Source organism: Phyllopteryx taeniolatus, chromosome 23 (genome assembly GCF_024500385.1).
Source record: "Phyllopteryx taeniolatus isolate TA_2022b chromosome 23, UOR_Ptae_1.2, whole genome shotgun sequence".
In the NCBI taxonomy this organism is placed as follows: domain Eukaryota; kingdom Metazoa; phylum Chordata; class Actinopteri; order Syngnathiformes; family Syngnathidae; genus Phyllopteryx; species Phyllopteryx taeniolatus.
The window spans coordinates 3,719,190-3,740,140 of NC_084524.1; the positions used below are offsets into that span (position 1 = coordinate 3,719,190).

General features: G+C 49.2%; 2 protein-coding genes across 2 annotated transcripts; both read right to left on the reverse strand.

The window, feature by feature from the left end:
- Positions 1 to 1,341: 1,341 nt before the first annotated feature.
- On the reverse strand, positions 1,342 to 10,907 carry LOC133472787 (insulin receptor substrate 2-B). Its single transcript, XM_061764136.1, has 2 exons — positions 6,602 to 10,907; positions 1,342 to 3,505 (listed from the first exon to the last, which is right to left on the reverse strand). Exons 1-2 carry the CDS (start codon positions 10,536 to 10,538, stop codon positions 3,501 to 3,503), a joined length of 3,942 nt encoding a protein of 1,313 aa, XP_061620120.1. The 5' UTR covers positions 10,539 to 10,907; the 3' UTR covers positions 1,342 to 3,500.
- A 1,267-nt stretch (positions 10,908 to 12,174) lies between these two features.
- On the reverse strand, positions 12,175 to 20,942 carry gc2 (guanylyl cyclase 2). The gene is given in 25 exon segments (XM_061764214.1): positions 12,175 to 12,724; positions 13,180 to 13,265; positions 13,330 to 13,424; positions 13,491 to 13,589; positions 13,892 to 13,928; positions 13,930 to 14,067; positions 14,138 to 14,330; positions 14,433 to 14,596; positions 15,100 to 15,248; positions 15,329 to 15,478; positions 15,552 to 15,708; positions 16,049 to 16,225; positions 16,297 to 16,377; positions 16,784 to 16,906; positions 16,988 to 17,084; positions 17,153 to 17,237; positions 17,295 to 17,413; positions 17,715 to 17,818; positions 17,968 to 18,099; positions 18,605 to 18,906; positions 18,972 to 19,089; positions 19,166 to 19,345; positions 19,778 to 19,906; positions 20,006 to 20,328; positions 20,735 to 20,942. Coding segments are annotated over 25 exon segments (3,447 nt in total). The 5' UTR covers positions 20,820 to 20,942; the 3' UTR covers positions 12,175 to 12,600.
- Between the last annotated feature and the right edge of the window lie 9 nt (positions 20,943 to 20,951).

The window sequence follows — 20,951 nt, forward strand, 5'->3', positions numbered from 1 at the left end:
ATGACTGCACGCGTTTGGCAGCCAAAGACGCAATGTTTTCATACGTACATATTGATGCTCTATACTTTCACGTAAACACACAGCTTTGCCGGAGGAAAAGCCATCTTAGCTTCATGCTAACGAATAGCATCAAGAATTGTGGTGTTATAATCCTTTAAGCAATGGCTATTTGAACACAAAAGGTGGAGCAACACGTAGATAGACAATATAACTACACAGGTATGTAATTCTTTAGGCACAAAAAACAAAACCGATATAACTGCAGCTGACTGAGGAGATGAGACTTGTATAGCCATGTCGGAATTATACTGCCCCCAGTTGGCCAAGGCGCACACACCTGGGGCAGCGCAATGTATTATCATCATTTAATTCTTTACATTCTAGTTATGATATTACTGGATTTGATTACAGATTAATGGCATTTCTATTCATTTCAATGGGGAAAGAGGTTTTGAGATAGGGTTGAGCGATTAATGGAAATTCAATCGTGATTTCGATTTTGGCTTCTCACAATCATAAAAAACATGATAATCGAAGACAAACGAGGAATGTCTCGAACGGCGCAGTGCGTCTATGCAAGTTCCTGCGTTGTAAAGGACCCTGAACGCACCGCTTGACGCCTGTTGTTCTGCGCTCCCCGAGCGTCCTTGAAGCTGTTTATTGACACACCAGTTGGCGTTTACTGTAAAATGCCAAACGCACAACAAAAACAATTACACACACACACACACACTCATTCACTCTTAGACACGCACTTTCACAAACACTTCCTCACATGCTCTCTCTCTCTGTGGCATTCACAGACCAACATCGTCTGCCGAAGTTAAGTGACGGGTGTCCCGTTACAAAAAAGGTCACCAAGTGTGTCATCCCCTCACGAGGGACCCCGTTCTAGAAAGAGCGGGTGGGGGGGAAAAACACCATTCGGTGGATAAATATTTGACCGAAGTATGAACTGTGTGCTGGGTGACTTTTTATTATTTACTCTACATGCCACTACTACAATTAACCCAGAGCAAAAATGTCAACGCTTATCTCCGCAGACATAATGACTTATACTACTTGTTGACGTGGAAGAGGAGCTGCGCATAGGCGAGGCCAAAAAAGACTTCTCTCAGCTGAGCGGCTCGCATGACCAAACCGGACTTTGGATTGTTTTGACAGTTGAACTTTGAGACCCCGGGCAGGTCACCCGAGCTGAATAAACAGGCCGTGGCTGTTGGTGGAAATTCCGTTGAATGAGAAGGGAGGCTCTCGGGTTAAAAATATTTGACATTCATTTGCATATTGTACGGAAGTCTATGCCGTGGACAGAAGAGTAAATACGCAAACACAGGCGCAGAAGATGAACATTTTTATTGCAATAGCTCTATGGAAAGCAAAGGTTTGATCAATATAAACACTATGCTGACGCTCAAATGGCCTCCGATAAACCACCGACCACATTCCCTCCATGAGCCAGCGAAGAAAACGAAAGACCGGCGGCGTGGGAGAAAAAAAAAAAAAAAAAAAAAAAAGCCACGACTTTTCCTTATTTACAGGGGGAACTGTCAAGTTTCTTCTTCCGAACGGCGAACGTACAGAGGAGAAACGCTTCCCCGCTATTGAACTCTTCCCTGTCATGCTGATGAACGAACAGCATTCGACTGGAAAGAAAGAACAAAAGGTGGCAGGAGATGCCCCCCAGATCAGAGGCCCACTACTCAACCTGAACTGTACTACACAGCAGCAAATAAACTGTAATATAGTTACAAAAAATAACCAATTTCTTAAGACAAACAACTGCAAAATGCCGCAAAAAACAAAAAAAAAAAGTCACCAGGCAATTGTTGCTTTGTTTGCCTGTATACCACAAAAAAAACAAATTAAAATAAAATAGCAACGCTCTTCCGGCGTCAACTCAAATACAAATAAAGGAAAATGGGGAAACAATGCTTGCATAAGGATGCAGTTAAGTCCTCTCTTGGAGCAAATAATTAAACAAGTCTTAATTCTTTCCAGCTGAACGCACACGGAAAAAGATTTCTGAACATCAGGACACTTGTGAGGCGGATGCTTGTCGAATCCAATCTGAGCCGGGGCCCAGTTTCAAATACTGTAATGTGACAAACCGTTTAAATATAAAATAAATAAGGGTGGCGATTGCATGGAGGAGGTGGGGGGGACGGGGGGCGGTGCGGGGGGGGGAACAAAAACAAACTGAAAATAGCTCTTTTGCTATATAAAAAGGACCTTGTTACAATAGCACAGGAAGGATACAGGACATCTCCAAAGTGGACTTTGGGATTGTTCTGACCGGCCTGTTTTTTTAGAACCAACCTCAAATCCACGCCATGACGACGACCTCGTGTGTCCTCACGCACACACACACAAAAACACAAGCAACACGGCGAATGGAGAACCGAAATGATCAGTCATGTTGCGTTTCGCTACGAGTCTCCCAAGTAGGAATAACTGGGAGAGCGGCGGGAAATGCTAAGTACGGACGCCAGTTCTAGCTGGCACTGCGTTTGATGCCGACATGTGTATAAGCAGAGCAACTGTGCCCACCTGGAGCCGCAGCTCAGGTTACTGGAAACCTCTTTACGTCACCCGGAACTGCTGACCAACACCCTGGCATGTGTGTGTGTACGTCAGAGATCAGAATGGTGGGATTGGGGGAGGGGGGCGCGCTCAGAGGGTCTACCCTAGGCTGCGTGACTCGTGTATGTGTGTGCATTCCTTGCGAGAAACTGTGCTGTGCATCGCGCGAGGTAAAATGTAATCTTATTTTTAAAAAAAATAAGAATAATAAAATTATAATTCCTCCATAGCCGAGGAGCTAAGAAATGTACCGGAACTATTCGAACCTTAAATAAATAATATGTGCAAGTGTACAAAAGGAAATTTTACTTCCTGTTTGGGACAGGGAAGCCATTCTAGGTCAAGTGAATGAGCACAACCAAAGAGGACCCAAAAAAAAAAAAAAAAAAAAAAGAAAAAGAAAAATAGATATAGTGGATATATACACATTCTCAACAATGACTTTGTCCACAATGTTATCACTGTACGGTACCATAGCGAGGCTGGATGGGTAAAAACAAAGAAAAAGAAGAAACAATTTAAAAAAGAATATTGTGTAAAGACTGCAGCGTAATGCCTCCCTTTATAATACCGAATGAGTAAGTGGACCTGCCTGCTAACCGCTTTGTGCAGTGGAGCCCCGACTGCTGCCTGTTCAACATGAGGCGGGAGAGCAGCAAACACTGGCACTTCACCAGAGACTCAAGTTAAAAACAAACACAAAAATACAGTGAAGATTTGCATATAAAACAAGACAAATAAAATGGGAGACAGTTCAATTGAATGGAGGGGGGGGGGGGGAAAAAAAAAAAAAAAAAAAAATGCAAGCCTTTTTTTCTGTCATCTCTTGCGTTGTCTTCTGCATCCAGGACAGAACATCTCAGTCTGGTATTTGGAGGTGGAGGTGGGGGGGGGGGGGAGGGGGGGTCCACCGCCGCTCAGTCTGTGAGGACACACAAACAGGTTAGCCACGTTGCGCCAGGGGGGAGACAAGTTTTTTAAAAAAAACTATTTCCCACAAGCCCCTTGGGTGTTGGATCTTTTGATTTTTCCAGAAAGAATGACAAACTTATACTGTCTTGGATTTAGGTGATATTTAATTGATTATTCAAAGCATTTTTTTCAGCACTAAATTGCATTTACCGCAATTTCTCGTGTATCATGCGCACCCATGTATAATACGCAGCCCCAAAGTTGACCCCAAAATTCTGGAAGCCCCTTCTACTTATGTATAATGCATTTTTTCAATGCATGATTTTGCTTCTACCCATATGATCAAAACATGTATTACAAGTATCTTGTGTGTTAATTTGTTAGTTTTTTTTCAAAGAACTATTCTGAAGTTAAGCACCTTATTTAAATACGTAATCCTTTTTATTTACTTTCTTTGACTTTGAAATTCACAGCCCTGCTTCTATTTAGTAAATTAGAAAACACACAGTTGTGCTCATGTTTGATTACCCAGGCAGAATTTCTAAGATGGGTTCAATTCTTTAAAGAAAAAATGAAGGACCAGGCGAAATTTTTATTTCAGAAAAGCATTATCATTAAACAAAACATCACCATAAAGAAATTAATGATGGTTGTTGTTCAGTCATCAGGTGGTGGTGACATTTTGGAATGAAAGTGTACGGCTTTTTCATAACCACTAGATGGCAGCATACATTTATAAAATGTGAAAGTTTTTTCCTATTTGTCCCTATACCCATGTATAATGCGCACTATTGACTTTTGACAATTTTTTTGGGGGGGGGGGAATGCGCATTATACATGAGAAATTACAGTAATTCACCAAGGCCTACCTTCATAGATATTAAGTGTATTTTTGTGTTAATCTGGAACAGATTAATTGGATTTACAAAGTATAGGTATAATTTTTGTCCACTTGGGGTCATTATACTCACATCGCACTGTACTATTTGTTCCGGTGAGTGACGTGGGTTCCAGCGACTGGCGGTATAGAGTTGGCTGGGTGCTAACCTATTAGCTAGCCTGCGTGTTGAGTTACTCAGCGCGAATCGTGGTCATCGGCATCTCGTGAATGAATATCATATTAGGTCTTTGTTTTCTTATCGTTTGTTCAATAAAGCCAGGAAACCAGGAAATGTTTTGCTGCATTTATAGCTCAAACACCTGTTGGAGGTTTGCTCTTCAACTGAAGAGAAAGTTGTGCAAACGGTACTCAAACATTGAAGAGTTTTTCACTTGTAATGTCAAGGTTATAGTGCATTACAGGTTCATTCTGAAATTTCCCCAGATAGCCCGATATCCCAAACTTGTTGTGAGTAGGCTATATCTTTGGTAAATGAGTGAACGCAGCCGGTGGACTTTGGCCCGAGCTTGTGCCCGCGTGACCCCGGCGATGGCGGCCGTGCAGCTGGGTTATTCCACTGAAAGCGAGGCTTTTGTGCGACAACAATGCCAACGGGGCGCCACAATACGGACGCTTTGACAAGCGGCACCGCTGGAATGCGCCTCAGCAGAGCGACAGCAAAGGTCAAAGGCAAACCGCGCGGCCGCCGACGACGTGTGGCGCCGACGACAAGGGCGCCTCCGGATCAGACTCCAAACTGCAAGTTTAATTCTTGACCAAACGAAAGGACCAATCAGAGCCTTGCTCTGACATTCCCAAAAGTATAAAAACAAGATAATCTAAAGAGATCATGATTAATTACAGCGCCTTCTGGTGTGTGCCCGAAATTGGGCGGCATTAGATCACAAGAGTCCTGCAGACAAACGAAAGAGTTTCACTCACCAACTCCCACTCAATAATCTGCTATAATATTAGCCATTTTTCACAAAGGATATAGAATACATGCCTGTGACTTCTCAAAATGTAAAACACCACCAAATAGATGCTAGTCGTTAGCTAGTTGGTAGCTTTTCCCATTATGTGTTAGCATTACGCTAGCAGAATTTCAGGCAAAAATTTGTAGTCGTTTCAAATACGGTGGAATTCTGTAAGTGTCATTAAACAATTTGAAGCCTCTTTTTTGAAGAAGAAGAAGAACTGCTCACTATTTGTCAAACTGTTTCTTGTTGCGAACAGAGTTGAGCTCATTGACACCATACAACGCCTGTATCGCCAATTTTTCCCGCATATTAGCATACATACATCTGTGAAATACATACCCACATATATATATTACATGCGGCGTATATTAGAGATTTTCAATTCTAATGTCTGTTAGCCAACATATTAAGCCCCTTGAGAGCACTCAAGAGTGGAAATGGGGATCATGTTACAAACACACCCAGCCTGGAAATAGACGTGTAAATATAGATGGCCGCCGGTTGTGTAGGTGGCAACGCGAGAGGGAAAAGGGCAGCCTCTTACAACTTTTTCTCACCTCTCTAACCTCCTCGCTATCCTCGCTAACCCGTTGCCACCTCGTATCCTCTCCAGCAGAGAAAAGGGCAGCTTCCCACCGCTATCGCGGTGCGCCGGATGCAACACGCCAAGCCCGCCGCCCACAAGCGAACCAGGTGTGCCGCCGTCGCGTTCACGCCGTAACGGAGAGATGACAATGCGTTTCCTCCCGTCCCCGCTGCATTGCCTTGACACGCGGCCGCAATTACGACGTCAGAGCATCGGCGGGCATCGATAAACTCGCAAGTGGACATCAAGCCCTTCCTTCGGATTAATCAGTACTCAATTAGTGAGTTCAATATCACTCCCTATCATGTGGTATTGCTTAATAGTTGTTTATTTAATTATGTTTCGTCACGAAACTATTCCAAATGAACATGAATTATTGTTAGGAAACCAATTGGAAATTCGGCCCAGACGCCTTCAAAATCCTGCGATCTTGACGTGGCTCCACGCACTTTCAAGAGCCAAAATAGATCGACGACATCTCGAAGGACAGCAAGTTGACAGAATGCGACTAATAATAGCACAGTACACAAAGAGCTATTTTAGTCTTGTGTGGTGAAAAAAATTATAATAAATCAGTTCTCTTCACACATTTCAAATCGTCTTCCTTGTACACAAAAAACAATGTTTACATTTCAGAAGCACGCGCACGTGTGGACTCACCCTTGGTTGTTGTGGGGACGCCATCTGATTTGGTGCAGTCTAGACTGGCATAGGCCTCGTTCTCTGGCACTGTGGAAATCTCGCTGACACACGTCGACGCTGCGGCGTCCGCACGGACCCCGTCATCTCTCGGCTCCAAGGCTATGTAGTTGAGGCCGTTTCGGTGTCCCGCAGACGTGTCGTTTCCGTACATTCTACTGGTCGCGGGCGAGGAGGACGCGGATGTAATGGTTGCCCTGCACGGGTCTGACGCGCCAACCTGGGCTTGGCCAAGTGGCGGGTCCCCGTGGCCTTCCAAGGACATCCACACGCCGTCGAAGGATGCCGAGCCCGCCCATCTGGAGGCCTGGCCTTCTTGTACGTGTGAACCGTTTGAAGTCGCGGGGTCCGCCGGCGTCAGGTGGGTGGCGGAGGTTGCCCCACCCGAGGGCGTTGAATTCGAGGAGGAGGTGGAAGAGAAGGTTTCCGAGCTGTGTCGCCTCCTGCCTTGAGGGTCTGCCCTGACGACCTTTGGCTCCGGCGCTGGTGTCCTTCCTGGGCTCCTTGGGGGCAACGTGGGGGAAATGGAGGAGGAGGCACCGTGACCGAAGCATCCCTCGATCACGCATAGATGCTGCAGCATGGCAGCGGGGCTCATTTGAGTTCTTTCGCCCCTGCTGAACGTCATTTCGGTGTAGCCTTCGCCCGCTGACCTCCAGTGACCTCCAGCAGGGACCCCGGGGGTGGCCGGAGCACCGGGATTGCTACCCAGGGGGCGGATATAGCTGGGCGGGTTCCAAGGAGCCACGAGGCTGGGTCTGGGTGACTGGCTCTTACCCAGACACCCGTCGCTGTCCTGACGGTGACGACCCACCTCCACACTCATGTAGTCCTGAACGGCTTGGGGCAAAGGGGGGGATCGACGGTGGTCACTGGAGGGCAAGGAGGGGGCTTCGTCCTGGGTGGAAAGAGGGTAGGCAGGGGGCTGCTGTTGGCGGGGGTATTGATCACTAAAGTCGATGTTGATATAGTCTCCGGGACTGGAGGGCCTGTCAGACGAGGTCCGGGCGGTTGGGGCTGAGGTGGAGGTAAGTGCGGATGAGGTGGATGGCTCGCTAACGCGCAGCGAACCGTGGAAGCTTCTCCTGCCTAAAGGCAGGCGGTTGGGTCTCACGGCGCGCCGGTCGGCTATTGCGGCTGTCGTGTGGTGAGCTCCGTAAGGCGGCGGTGGGTGCGAGGGTGTGGCGGTGCAATTACCGCTCCTCCTCTCAGGTCCGGAAAAGGAAGCCGTGGCGACTGATGAGTAGTCGGGTTTGGCGGGAGACTTCATCGGAACGTAGTCGTCGTACTCCTTTTCGTCCCGCTCTCTGGTGGGGGCCTTGTAGGAGCGAGGGAGAGAGAAATAAGGGCTGTAAGACCTCCAGGAGCCCTCGGCGGCGTAGCACCCGCTGCCGCCCTCCAGCTTGCGCCCCCCGCTGCCGCTGGACGACATGTCCATGTACTCTCCATTCTCAGGTCTCTCTGCTATGCTTTCACTCCCGCTCGCTCCTGTCGTGCCGGACCCGCTATGGGGGCTGAGGGAGGCCTGCACGGGGGAGGACGAGCTGCCGCCGCACCCCGGGAGCATCATCATGTAGCCGTGGGCCTCGGCGGAGGACTGCGACTGGCGGTGGGCCGAGCGGGGACCCAAAGATGGGCTATGAAACTGCGGGGGGTGGGAAACATGATGAAAGCTGGGCTGCATGGGCATGTAGTCAGGGGGCGTGTCCCTCGGCGACAGAGCCACCCCGCACATCATGGGCACGTAGCCGCTATCTTCCTTGGCGGAGGACGGCGGGGGTTGCTCGCCGCCGGTCTCCACCCGCGGCAGCGTCGAGGGCCGGCTCTGCTGGCTGTGCTCGGAGCAGGAGCTGTAGTCGGAGCGCAGAGACGACGAAGATGACGTGGCCCCGCCCCGCTGGAGGCCCGTGCCAAACGCCACATCTGCCCCTTCTTCTAATGAAAAATGGGTTTGGGTCATTTTCTGATAGACGGCCACCCCGGGCCCGCCGCTTCTCCTCCTCCTGAGCGACGTGGAAGAAAAGCGCTCATCCTCGGTGGTTGACGTGCCCTCATCTCGCGGTGTGTCGGCGCCGCTGTTGTTCCCGGAACCGGCGCTGGTGCCGAACACCTCCCTGTTCCAGCCCACGGCCATGTAGTCGCTCAGGCAGTTCTCCTCTCTGATCGGCGGGGTGTTGCCAAGGGAATCGGGGGTGTTACTGCGCACCCGGAAGTATCTGAAGTCACCGGGGCTGGATCCGTACTCGTCAGAGGAGTTGAAGCCGCCGTCGGATGGAGAGCCGCATATTGAGGCGCTGGACGGGCGAGTGAGGGTGTCCGACACAGAACCGTGGCCGCTGCTGGAGGACACACTGACCGGGCTTGTGGTGGAAGGGAGGTGGGAGACCGGGAGGGAGGCGGAGCGGGCATGGTAGGTAGAGGTCGACGACGCCGGGTTAGCCCGCACGTAGCGCCCTCCCCCTGCGCTCGTGCCGGCGTTTCCTGTCGCCGCGCCGCTACTGCCGGCCACGCTTCCCTCGGCGCGGCCGTGATGAGGACGCACCGAGTTGAGGTGGAGCAGGCTTCCTGTGGCGGAGCGAAACGGCCGGTTCATGGTCCCCTCGCCCTCGCTGGAGGTGCGGAAGCGGTAACCGCTGGCGCCGGAGCTCTTACTGGATGGCGGCGTCCCCACAACCGACTCCATCCTGGATCGCCGCTGCAGCCCCGTCTGGCTCGGCGGGAGGTTGCTGAGGTGGCGGCGCGTGGTGATAAAAGGCATGGGGTTGGAGCCCGATGACTGGCTCTTACTCCTAGGCCGGAACTCGGCGAAGGCCTTCAGGGCTTTCATGGTCTCCAGGATGGTCTCGTGCATTTTCTGGGCCACGACAGAGTCATCCACCTGCATCCATATCTCCCCCGGCCCAATGGACGAGAAGCGACCCACCTCGATGAAAAAGAAGCTTTCCGAGTGTCCGCAGCGCCTGATGTTCATCAGGTGCTGGTTCACGCAGGGGGTCTCGGAGTTCAACTTGACGAGGTGAAGGGTTTTAGGTGAGAGGCAAAGGCGATACAAGCCTGTGAGGTTTTTCGTTTGACCAAGTCCTTTGGGTTTAACGTTGACATGCCACACCTCCTTGAAGACGGTACCGGGGGTGACGGTACCATATCCGTCATCTAAATCGTCCGTAATCAGATGCCCCTTTCTGCCCTCGCTCATCAGCTGACTGACAGCCACGTACCAGTCCTCCTGGTCCTGCTCGTTTTCCGCCACAATAGCAAAGTACTCATCCTTCGTGTAAAGGGCAATGAGGTGTTTGTTTTTCGAGTCGGCCCTCTTGTTGACAGTGAAGCACTGGTAGAGGTAAATCACCCTCTTCGGCGAGGACGGGCCCACGGCTCCCCCACGCAAGCCGCTCCGGAATTTCTTCTCACTGTCGTAGTACTCCAGGCGGCTGGGGCCGAGGTGGCTGGAGGCCCGCAGCACGAAGAAGCGCTTATGACCGTGCTTTTGCTTGCGCAGGTAGCCGCACCTCCGAATGTCGTCCGCCGCGTCCGGTGGGTTGGACGAGCCGACGGCGGCGGTGCCGGTGGCGGAGGGGGGAGCGGCGCCGTAGTCCACCGGGGACGACGATTTCCTACCCGGGCACTCGGCGACGTCCGCGGACAGATGGTGGTGAAGATGATGCGACGCCAGCTCGTAGTGATGCGGTTCAAGGTGGTGGTAGGAGGGCGGCAACTGATGCGAACGAGAGCCGCCGCCGCCGCTGATGTTAATTAACGGGGAAGGGGCTTCCCCGACCGAGCCGTCTACGTTTGCGGTGGCAGATTTGGAGCCCACGTTCCTCTGCTGCGTCTCCAGCACCAACATCGCTGCCTTGCCTTCCTGATCATTTGTGAAATTTGCCATCCGAGAACGCATTCAAAGGTCACTTTACTTGCAAGCTAATCCAAGTGGACCGCGACCCCATTCTCGTGTCAGGGGGGTGGGAGGGGGGGGGGGGGGGGGGGCGGTAGCTCCCGAGTCAGGCTCGGCCAGCTAACGCACAGCTCAGATTTGCACGATTCGCCGAGCAGCTGTGGTTTGTTGTTTTTTTGGGGTTTTTTTTGGAAGGGGGGGTTAAAAAGAAACGTGTCCCTTCGCCCTTGTGCAAGCGAAGCAGCTATTGCACTCGGGCCTTGTTTTAAGAAATGAAGCCTACCGTGTGCAGCATGGCCACGTTCAAGCGTAATTCTCCGGCTAGTTGCTAGCAACCCGCTGCCTTCTCCTCCTGTACACAAGTCCACAGGCCTGAGCACAAACAACACGTGACCGCCTGCGTCACGACCAATAGGCCGGGCTCGAGTTCCCCCAAAACGCTCCCTGATTGGCCAATTATTGTGAGCGACAAAGCTACTCGACCAATTGTTCAAGGACAATAGCACTTGCGTCAATGGTTCTGACCAATCACAGGACGGAGTTTTCCTCCGGTTTAAAAATAGGCGTTAACTTTCTGAGGCTTGTTTGAGAATTCGAGGGGAACGTTTCCAAGCGAGCTGTTTGGGGGCTCAAAACTGATCTCACACCTGCAAAAAAAAAAAAAAAATAGAAAATAAAAATAGTATTATAATAATAATAATAAACAATGATAATAAAAAATAGTATATAAATGTAAATATATATATATATATATACATATATATATATATATATGGCTTGGCCAATGTTCCAAAGATGCTCCTTGCCATGGCGCCCTCTCGTTGCGAGGACGGCCCACTGCAGTAAGTGCAATTGTCCCGCTGACAAAAGAGCCAACAAAGCTATAAAAAAACACACACACACAAGAGATGCACAAAGGAGAGCGTGCTTGCCTTTGTTCACCGTGTTAATCCAGCGCAAGCACAGTAGCAACGCCGCTGCCGTTGCTGCTGCTGTTGTTGGCGTTTCACTTTTGGGCTTCAGCTCAACTTTGCTTCGAACTTTCAGCATTTACAGACCCGATAGTGGCATTTCCCGTAGCACGTTGGTGTTGAGAAAAACGGCTGGATGGTCCGATAATTATTTACTCCAAATAATGTATCTTTGTTTTTCGATATGCAAGCAACGTATAGTGACAGGCAGAACAATTAAATGCTCATCCACTAGATGGCAGAAGGTGCATCAAAAAACTGTGTCTTCCCTTTTTTATATTTTTCCCGTTTGGTCAAGGTGTATCTAATGAAGTGGCCAATACAGACATGTATTACAAACTGCAAACTTCCTGATTTATTATGGCACATTAACATAAAAAAAAAAAATCCTGTCGATGGAACCACACGGGATCCCATAATCTGCAAATGGAATCTGTCATCCTTCAATATACTCCTCACTCTATCCTCAGCTATACCTTGCCTGCTCCCTGATCCGAGCACGATCAATGTAAATGCTCCAGTAAATCCCAAGTTTGGACACATGGGACGAGCTCACTGTCCCACCGGCTTCAAATGAAGACCCTACATGTGTGCAAAAAGCAGACAAGTGCTTCCTCCAGGAACCGCACACACACACACACTTACACAGGGATAATTCTCAAAATCAATAAATGTGCAACTTGAACAAATTGTTTATTTTCGGGTTTCACCACTAGAAGGCGCTGTACTCCAACATTATTTTTTTTTCTGACTTGGCTTGTGTTTAGTCACATCTAGTCCCTTTCAAAGAGGCAAAGCCAGATCATTTTTAACACTACGACGGATCTTAAAATCCAATCTTTTCCCTCTTGTCTGCCTTGTTTGCCAGATAAAAGGAAAAGGAGCGTGAAGAAGAACCGAGGGGATAATCTGCATTCATCAGTCGCTGACAGCGCGTCTGCAGATCCCCGCTTTGCTGAGTCGCTCTTGTTCTATTCATAGCCGCCGACAAGACTCCATCTCCTCGATTCATCTGACGTTAATCCCGACTTTCCACCCCTGCGACCGTCCTCAGGGTTCACAGAGAAACCGAGAATCCGACCTCGGTCACACGCTCAGCGATGTGACATCATGACGCTGTCATCCTCGTAGAGTTGTGTGACGACGCGGATGTGCGAGATCTTCCTCACGGCCTTGTAGAACACCTGCCTCAGGTCCTTTGGCTCTCTGGTGGCCATGCTGAAGAAGAGAAGGAATGACAATGAAATGCAATGAAGAGGCACAATGCAGTTTTGATTAGCAAAGGGCATCGCATGTTAACACGTGTATGGGGATTTTGTTTTGTTTTCCAAGCCACGAACCAAATTAACCTTGTAAAGGAGAAGAACTGAGTTTTGCCAGCTATCCACAAAATTGTGATCCTCCTTGAGATAGTTTGCCCAAACTACTACAGTATAGCTTTGCCACTCTTTTTTTCCCAAGCAAGCCAGCAATGTTATACATTTGGAGAATGCATAACATTACCTCAGTTTTCCTTCTTTGCAAGTTGTTCCTGTCGCCGCTTCTGGGCTTGCCGGTTCTTGTGCTGGGCTATCTCGGCCATCTGGAGCCCGTGGGCCATTTGCCTGATGGGATCCAATCAACAGCGTGAACACAGCACCATGCATGCATGCACACAAACGGACCATTCCTACCCCGATTTGAGCTCCGGGGGTACAGGAAGAGGTTTGGTAAATCCGTCCCTCCCGACAAGCCAGTAGGTCTCTTCTGTTCCTTTCCCCTAAATGAGCAGAATAGATAAGAAAATGACACCTGGAGAGTTCATGCGGTGGGAAGTGTCCCACCTTCACTTCCATTCTTCCCCTCAACTCCAGCTTGTAGCCCAGGTTGAGCTCACGCAGGACTTTGACTGTGTTCTGGTGCACATGGATCCTGTAGGCTGAAAGAGGCCGGAATAAAGCAGAATGCGGACGCGCGGATGCGTTTGTGCGGCCGTGACACTTACGTAGCCCGCTGGACTCCATGCGAGAGGCGGTGGTCACCGTGTCACCGAATAAACAATAGCGTGGCATTGTGAGGCCCACAACTCCTGTGACGCATGGACCTACACGCGCACAAACGCACAAGGTCACGTCGGGGAGTTGAACCCAAGAACCGAACTTAATACAAACGCCGATGAAACATGACGACAAAGTGCACCCCTATATGGCATTGGGATTAAAAATGTTATGATAACAAATTCATGTTTTTTTTTAGAGCAGTGGTTCTGAGAGTGCGATAAGAAATGTTTACATTTGTTTAAATTTTTTTCATAGGTGCACTGGTCCTCATATGCACTTTTATTAAATAACACGACACAGTAATTTATTGCTGTGATTCATTCATTTCTTGGAGGTTTTCATCCACCTGTGTGCAGCCCAATGCGGATCCTGACGGGAACATCCTGGCATGTGCCTCATCTTGAAGGTTCCCACCGCGCTCAGGATGTCGAGGGACATGTTGGCAATCTCCGCCACGTGCCGCTTGCCGTTGGGGACCGGGACGCCCGACGCCACCATGTAGGCATCGCCGATAGTCTCCACCTGCGTGGGCGGCAAACACGTGAGAAGATCCTAAGATGTCGCAGGCGACCGACAGTTGCCAAGACGGCACCTTGTAAACGTCGTGGTTGCCGATGATGGCGTCGAAGAGGGTGTAGAGGCTGTTGAGCAGGTCGACCACCTCGATTGGCTCGCTGGCGGCCGAGATGGTGGTGAAGCCCACGATGTCGCTGAAATAGAGAGACACGCTGTCGAAATACTCGGGCACCACAGTACCGCCCACCTTCAAGGCCTCTGCCACGGAGCTGAAAACAAACAAACAAACAAAAAAACAACACAAAATCAGCTGGCCGATGAATCGCTCGGGCTCTAAAATGAAGACATTATGACGGCGAGCGTCATCTCACGGAGGCAACATCTGCGTTAAGAGCTTCTCCGTCTTCTGCTTCTCGATCTCCAGTTCCTCGGTTCGCTCTCGGATCAGCTCCTCCAGGTTGGACGAGTACTGCTCTAGCATCCGCAGCATGGAGTCGATGATGTTGGTCTTCTTGCCCTTGTTGATGTCCTTGAACTGGAGAAGATGTGACATCACATGACGCAGTGGTGATGCGTTTGGTACAGTGCCTGGTCCTTCAGCGGCGATCTCTTAAAACCGCCCCCATCGCACCGCAATGATAGAAAGCATCAATGCGATGCAAAAAGTGCAGTTCGGAATCAATACTTATCTCATTACAATAGATTACAAAAACATAAATTGTATAAAATACAGTGGTGCCTTGGGATACGAGTTTAATTCATTCCGTGACCATGCTCCTAACTTGACAACTACGGCTCGTATCTGGAAAAACCCGTAAGTTCAGTCACTTTGCGCCGAACGACCAATCAGAGGACAGAAAAATGTTGGAAGTTATTGTGGGAGGCAAATGTTGAATCTGATTGGTTAAAGAAATTGGTTAAAGAAATTGTCCATTTTTTTGCAAATTCACCACGAGGCTGAAGTCTGATTTGACAAAACAACAAAAAAACAAACATCCACATAGGCGTGCAGTGACGTTGACGATTGTAAAAGCCAACCTTGTCAAATATCTCCTCGAACGTGGGTCTCTTTTCCATCTGTTCGTTCCAGCATTGCTTCATCAGTTGGATGCACTCTAACGGCGCGCAGTCCAAACTAACCAGCGGGCGACACAGAGGAGGCGGTTTGCGCAGCTTCTCGATCACTTCTGAAACAAAAACCAGAACCCCAAATGGGCTGCCTGCACGTCAAGCGCGCGTTGCCCGCGCCGTCGTTTGTCGAATTTACCTGCGGCCGACAGATCCAGCGTGCAAAAGGGAGGCCCTCGGATCACCACCTCCTGCGTGATGATGGCGAAGCTATACACGTCACCGGGCAGCGTCCCGCGGAGGCCTGGCTGAGGGCCTCTCAGGAGCTCCGGAGCCGTCCACAGTAACTCTGCCGAGCAGAGCCGCTTTAACTTGGAAAAATGTGATCAGTCGCCGAGGACTTTTGTGTGGCATTTTCTCACCATCGGCGGGTGGTTCCATGTAGGGGAACCTCTGAGCATCCAAAACCTCATTGTAACCGTAGTCCGTGATCTTCAACACGAAGCGCCCGTCCACCACACAGTTCCGAGACTTCAGATGGGAGTGAGGCACGCCGCAGTGGTGGAGGTACTTCATACCCTGGCATCGTCAACATGTTACATTTCAGACTCTTCAGATAACAGGTGTCGGACTCAGATTAGTGTGCTGTGACCGGGGAAATTATCCAATTTGAAATCATTGGTCCGAAAATTAATGTCTATTCATTACAAATACAGCGTTGCCTTGAGATGAGAGTTAAATTTGTTTCCATTCAATGGACATTGTGCTGCTCCATCTGGTGTGTGCGCCTTGGCCACCAGGGGGCAGTATAAGAAAATATATACAGATATACTGTCAATAGAGACTCCGTATGCCACAATACAAGTCTTTCTTCGCAGAGGAAAAAACAGATTTCATTTTCAAATTTCATTGTGTGAACCTTGATCAAATCCAGCAGCAGGGAGGACTTGAACATCCAGTCCAGCTTGACGTCGTCGTTCAGGAGCAGATCTTCCAGGCTCCCCCTGGAGCAAAACTCGGTCACGATGGCAAACACGCCGCAGTCGAGGAAGAAGCCCAGGAAAGGGTTGACGTTCTCGTGTCGCATGTCCTTCATCTGCCAGCGAATATTGATCGCTATTACTTTCTGACGTGAGAGCAACACCATCTGATGATCATGTGACCTACCAGCTCAAACAAGTCACTCGTTTTGGGGTTGATGCTGCTAAACGAGCCAGAGGGAAGTCTCTTGAGCCATGCCCAGTCCCCCTAGTGGACAGAATGCAGGGTCACAACTTGCTACAGTATATAATCATAGTAGATAATTTAAAAAAAAGAGGGAATGCTTTGAAATGTATTCTAGTAAATCTGCAGTTGTCTTTTGTGGATGGTGTCAAGTGTTTAATAAGATTGACAGTTTGTTTCTTCACCTTCTCCTTTATTATGTTTTACTGTTATTATAAAATACAGTGATATTTTTCTTCATGAACAACTCATTCACTGCCAGCATTCCCAGTTAACATGGATATTTGACTTCTAAAGCCGTCAATGGCAGTGAATGTGCTAAAAACATCTAACCCCAAAAATGGTGGTGTTTTTTTTTTTTTTTTTTGCAGAATCCTATTTCCTTTTCATTGTGTTAAACGGTTAGGTGTCACCAGTGAATCCCTCTCACCTGGTAAATGACGACGTTGGAGTTGTCGTACGTGGCGGGTGATCTGGTGGAGGCGGGCGACATGACGCTGCTTTCCGACACGCTCTTCGTCCCGCTGGCCCGGCTGTCGTCCAGGCTCAGCTTCTGGAAAAGGATTCTCCTTTTGAGTTTTTTAAAAAATGTTTCAGATTCTAGCAATCGTACGTTCATAATTGTACATCATACCTTGTTGCTAAGCGATGGGTTGATAAAGGTGACATCCGCTAGTGTCAGCAGGATCTTGTTCGGGCCCCTGACCAGCTGGATCTGGTTGACACGTCGCCTGCGCAACAAGCGACAGGCTTGTAATTCCCAAACTACTAGGCTCAAGTCGCACTGTACCAGACTTACCGCACAAAGTAAATCAGCACCGCGGTCAGCACACAGGTGCCAATGCTGCCGAGCACAACGCTAACGGTAGAAAAAAGATCCACACCTGGAGAGAAAAGTCACGAGTATCCTTCCTAATTCTTTGATGGTCATTACGCCTCACCCGCTGAGCAGATGACACCTGGAGTGAACCAGCACTGGGCGTCCCGTCCAGGTCCGGAGCCGCGAGGAAAGTGAACGTCTCGACCCAGGAAGCGCACCGAGTCGGACTCCGTGTCGAGCCTGTCGTCACAGGGAAACACACGCTCGTCTTGAGCTCAGACACACAAAATCTAACATATTTCGAGTGAAAACATTTTACTTTACTTATTTTAAGACAGTTTTGACTTTTTTTCAACATTTTCAGCAAGACGAAAAGACTTGTTTTAAGATACAAGATCTTACTTTAAGACTGTTATCAAGTCAGTTCATACTACAGTGCACCCCGCATATTCGCGCTTCGTCTTACTTACTTTACTCACTACATTAGAACACAGTCATCAATAATTGGCTTCCAAATGTAATTGTTTCATGTGTTAAATACCTGTGTGTCGGCATTAGCTCAGAGGAGTGTCCGTCTGTGTCGAGTATGATATAATCCAATAAAACGCTTCCGGAATCATCTGATTTCATGGGATGGCTGAAGCCCTGCGATATGAATCAGTCACTGGAGTTTGATGCTCGAAATATAAGGACATGCGCATTAAAAACTCATTCACTGATAGCCCTCCCAGTTAACATGGCTATTTGACTTCTAAAGCCGTCAATGGCAGTGAATGTGTTTTAAGGGAGGGTACCTCAAAGTTGTGGTTGCGCACTTGTTGCGCTACATTCCCACCGGACAGCCACTCCTTGGAAAGTCGAACCCGCTGCACGGCGTGAGCAACGAATACCACGGAGCTGTAGATGGTGCCAAAGAGGGGAGACACCTGCAGCACCGAGCAGGAAGTTGCGATTATTTGGGTTCCCACGCACGACATATTTGGTATGGGACAAGAAATGGACACGTCTGTAAACAAACATAGTGCAGCTAGCTTCTTAATTTTATAGCATAATTCCCAGTGTTTTGTGCCTGTCTGCATTGCTCATTTCCTAAAAAGAAGACAAGCAATTGATGTTGCGATGTGCTGGGGGGCGTGTCCACTGAAAGCGCTGAAACCACATCCTGCTCAACTGTCAATCAAATACCACTAATACCAACTGGAAAAATGGATACTACTTCCTCTCGCATCCGTCTTATGTCTACAAGTAACTACATGTTGGAGGTGCAAAAATATATTCACTTTAACCCTCTGGTGGCTGGAATACAACCCGCAGCGTCATCGTGGGGCTTTTTCACACTGCAACAACGAGGCGCTCCAAAGCGGCCGCGCCAGCATGAAGGCGCAGTCCACGTTGGACTTATTAAATGTCTACTTGGCAACGTGTCGTCACCTGCTGGGGTTTGAGCGTCGCGGCCAGCTCTCCCTTCTCCACGGCCTTCCCGTAGGCCTCCGTGAACGACGCCCGGGGCGAGTCGACTGTGACGGTGAGCACGGCGTCGTAGGCCCGCTGCAGTTTGCGGTTGCTCCTCAGGGCCGGATGGCTCACGTTACGGTACGGCAGGCTATAGAGAAGCGCGTCATACGGCACGAACACCAGGGAGCCGTCAATCATCTGCATGTCGTGCGCCGTCTCCAACAGCAGCTTCTGAAGCTCGCCGCCAATCAGCGCCGAGTGCATGCAGAGGATCAGCACTTGAGGAGACCAAACAAGCTTTAGATTGGGAAGTCCAATCAGTCGAAAACCAGAAAGATCACACCTCGGATTTCTCTCATCTTGCGAACTTTAGCCAGAGTCCTCATGATGCCGTGAGGCGTGTTCTTCATAATGCTCACCAGTCTCACAGGCAGAGCGTGGGCCCGGAGGGAGTCGGCCACCTAAAACGGAGACGCGCTACATGAACTTGACGAGGGTGAACGGGAAACGAATTTGATGACACATTTATACTCCGACCTTGGTCGCCGTCTCCACCCAGATGTCGTCCGAGGCGGCGATGATGCCGACGTGTGCCCACCTGAAGTATCTCATCATCCGTAACAGCACCCAGGTGGGCCTGGGCATGGAGCGGGCGAAGGTCGGGTGGCTCCGGACGCGGTCCAAATCGTAGCCCACGCAGCCCCATGCAAACAAAGCCTGGAAGAGGTATTATTGGTCACTACACAGTAGGAGCCCGTGATGAAGTACCTCTAAAATTTGAGCAATCAAAAAAAAATGTTAACCGTAAATGGTTTTTAAACAACCTAGAGAAGTGTAAAATCACAGTACTTGGCTGTAATATAATATTCTGCCCCCCCCCCCAAAACAAAACAAAAAACCCTCCCCCCTTAAAAAATTGTACTGTGTTTTTTAATGAGTAAAAAGTATATGAATGTGATTATTGTTATATTGAATGGTAAGTGAGTTTATCAAAGCCTTTAGCATTAGCATTAAGCTAGCAAACTAAAGGCTGTTTCTTTTACAGTGTGTAGATCTCCTAGTTGTATGTTTAGTTTGCCAGTAAACTTGCACCTGCACAGTATTTTTCAAACAAGACAAAATATAAATCCCTCCCAACAAACGACTCACTTTGTTCCAGCCCTTGCTCAGCATTGAGGCAGCATCGCAGTATCCCGGGTTGGCTGGTCCGATGTAAGCTGAGGCTTTGGTGTGGAAAGCCAAAAACTTCTCCAGAGCTCTCGAGGTCTCACACGGCTCCTGATGAATGACATCAGTGAAAAATACGCCGCTCACAAAAAAGTTAGGGATATGTCGCCCAACGACCTTGACTTTTAAACATGGCAAGCGGGTGCCTACGTGCAACACGACGTAGTCAAAAGTGGCAGCGTAGGACAGCGAGGGGTCCTTGTTGATGTGGTTTACAGCCAGCTGGGCCGCCACGTCGGGCAGGGCCTTGGCGAAGATGGGGTCACACTCCCAGGGGCCCACCACCCCGACCCGAAACAGGGCCCCCCGGCCCGGGCGCGGGAGCACACACAGCGAGGTCAGGAGCACCAGGAGGAACCTTGCGAGGGGATGGCAGTCAGAGGAGGAGGCGCAGTCACGTCCCCGCTTCTGACTTTGAGAGACCGGGCTCCGTCCTCGCATGGTGAAGTTTAGCGCCGGGAGATCACGGCAAGCTGGACAATGTCGTCAATTGGTTAAGCACACGAAATGCAATCCAACAAACAATCATATGATGTCCTTTTCGTTTCGCTTCATGGAGCAAAACAGCAACATCACAGTTTTCGATGAAGCAAATAGTTTTCGGATTTAAAAAAAAAAAACTTTGGCTCCCCCCTGCTACGGTCTGTAGAAGTGTCCACACTGGCAGTCAGCTAAAAATGGATTAACTGTCGTGACCCTCATAACTGCACTGAATATAATCCTATAGTTTGCTAATCCCTCCTTTATTTACAATAGCTGAATATTTACTGGAAAGGATTTCCAGTTCTGGAATATTGGGCACATTTGCCAACTGATTTAATTTTTGTTATTTATTTTTTTGGACTATAATGCTCACTTAAAATGTTTCCTACCACGCACAGAGAGGATGAACAAGTCTTGTTTCCGTCCGGAACAAGATGTTTCCCCCGCAGCGAGATGTTCGGTCGATGTCTTTCCAAAACATTTTTGGTATCCTCACAACATTCCGGAATTATCACAAGAGTCCCTGCAGGGAAACGAAAAACTGTGCAGGAAGACACAAACGTGTGCCGACATGGTGGCCAAGTTCACTTGTGTGTGTGTGCGGATCTACCTG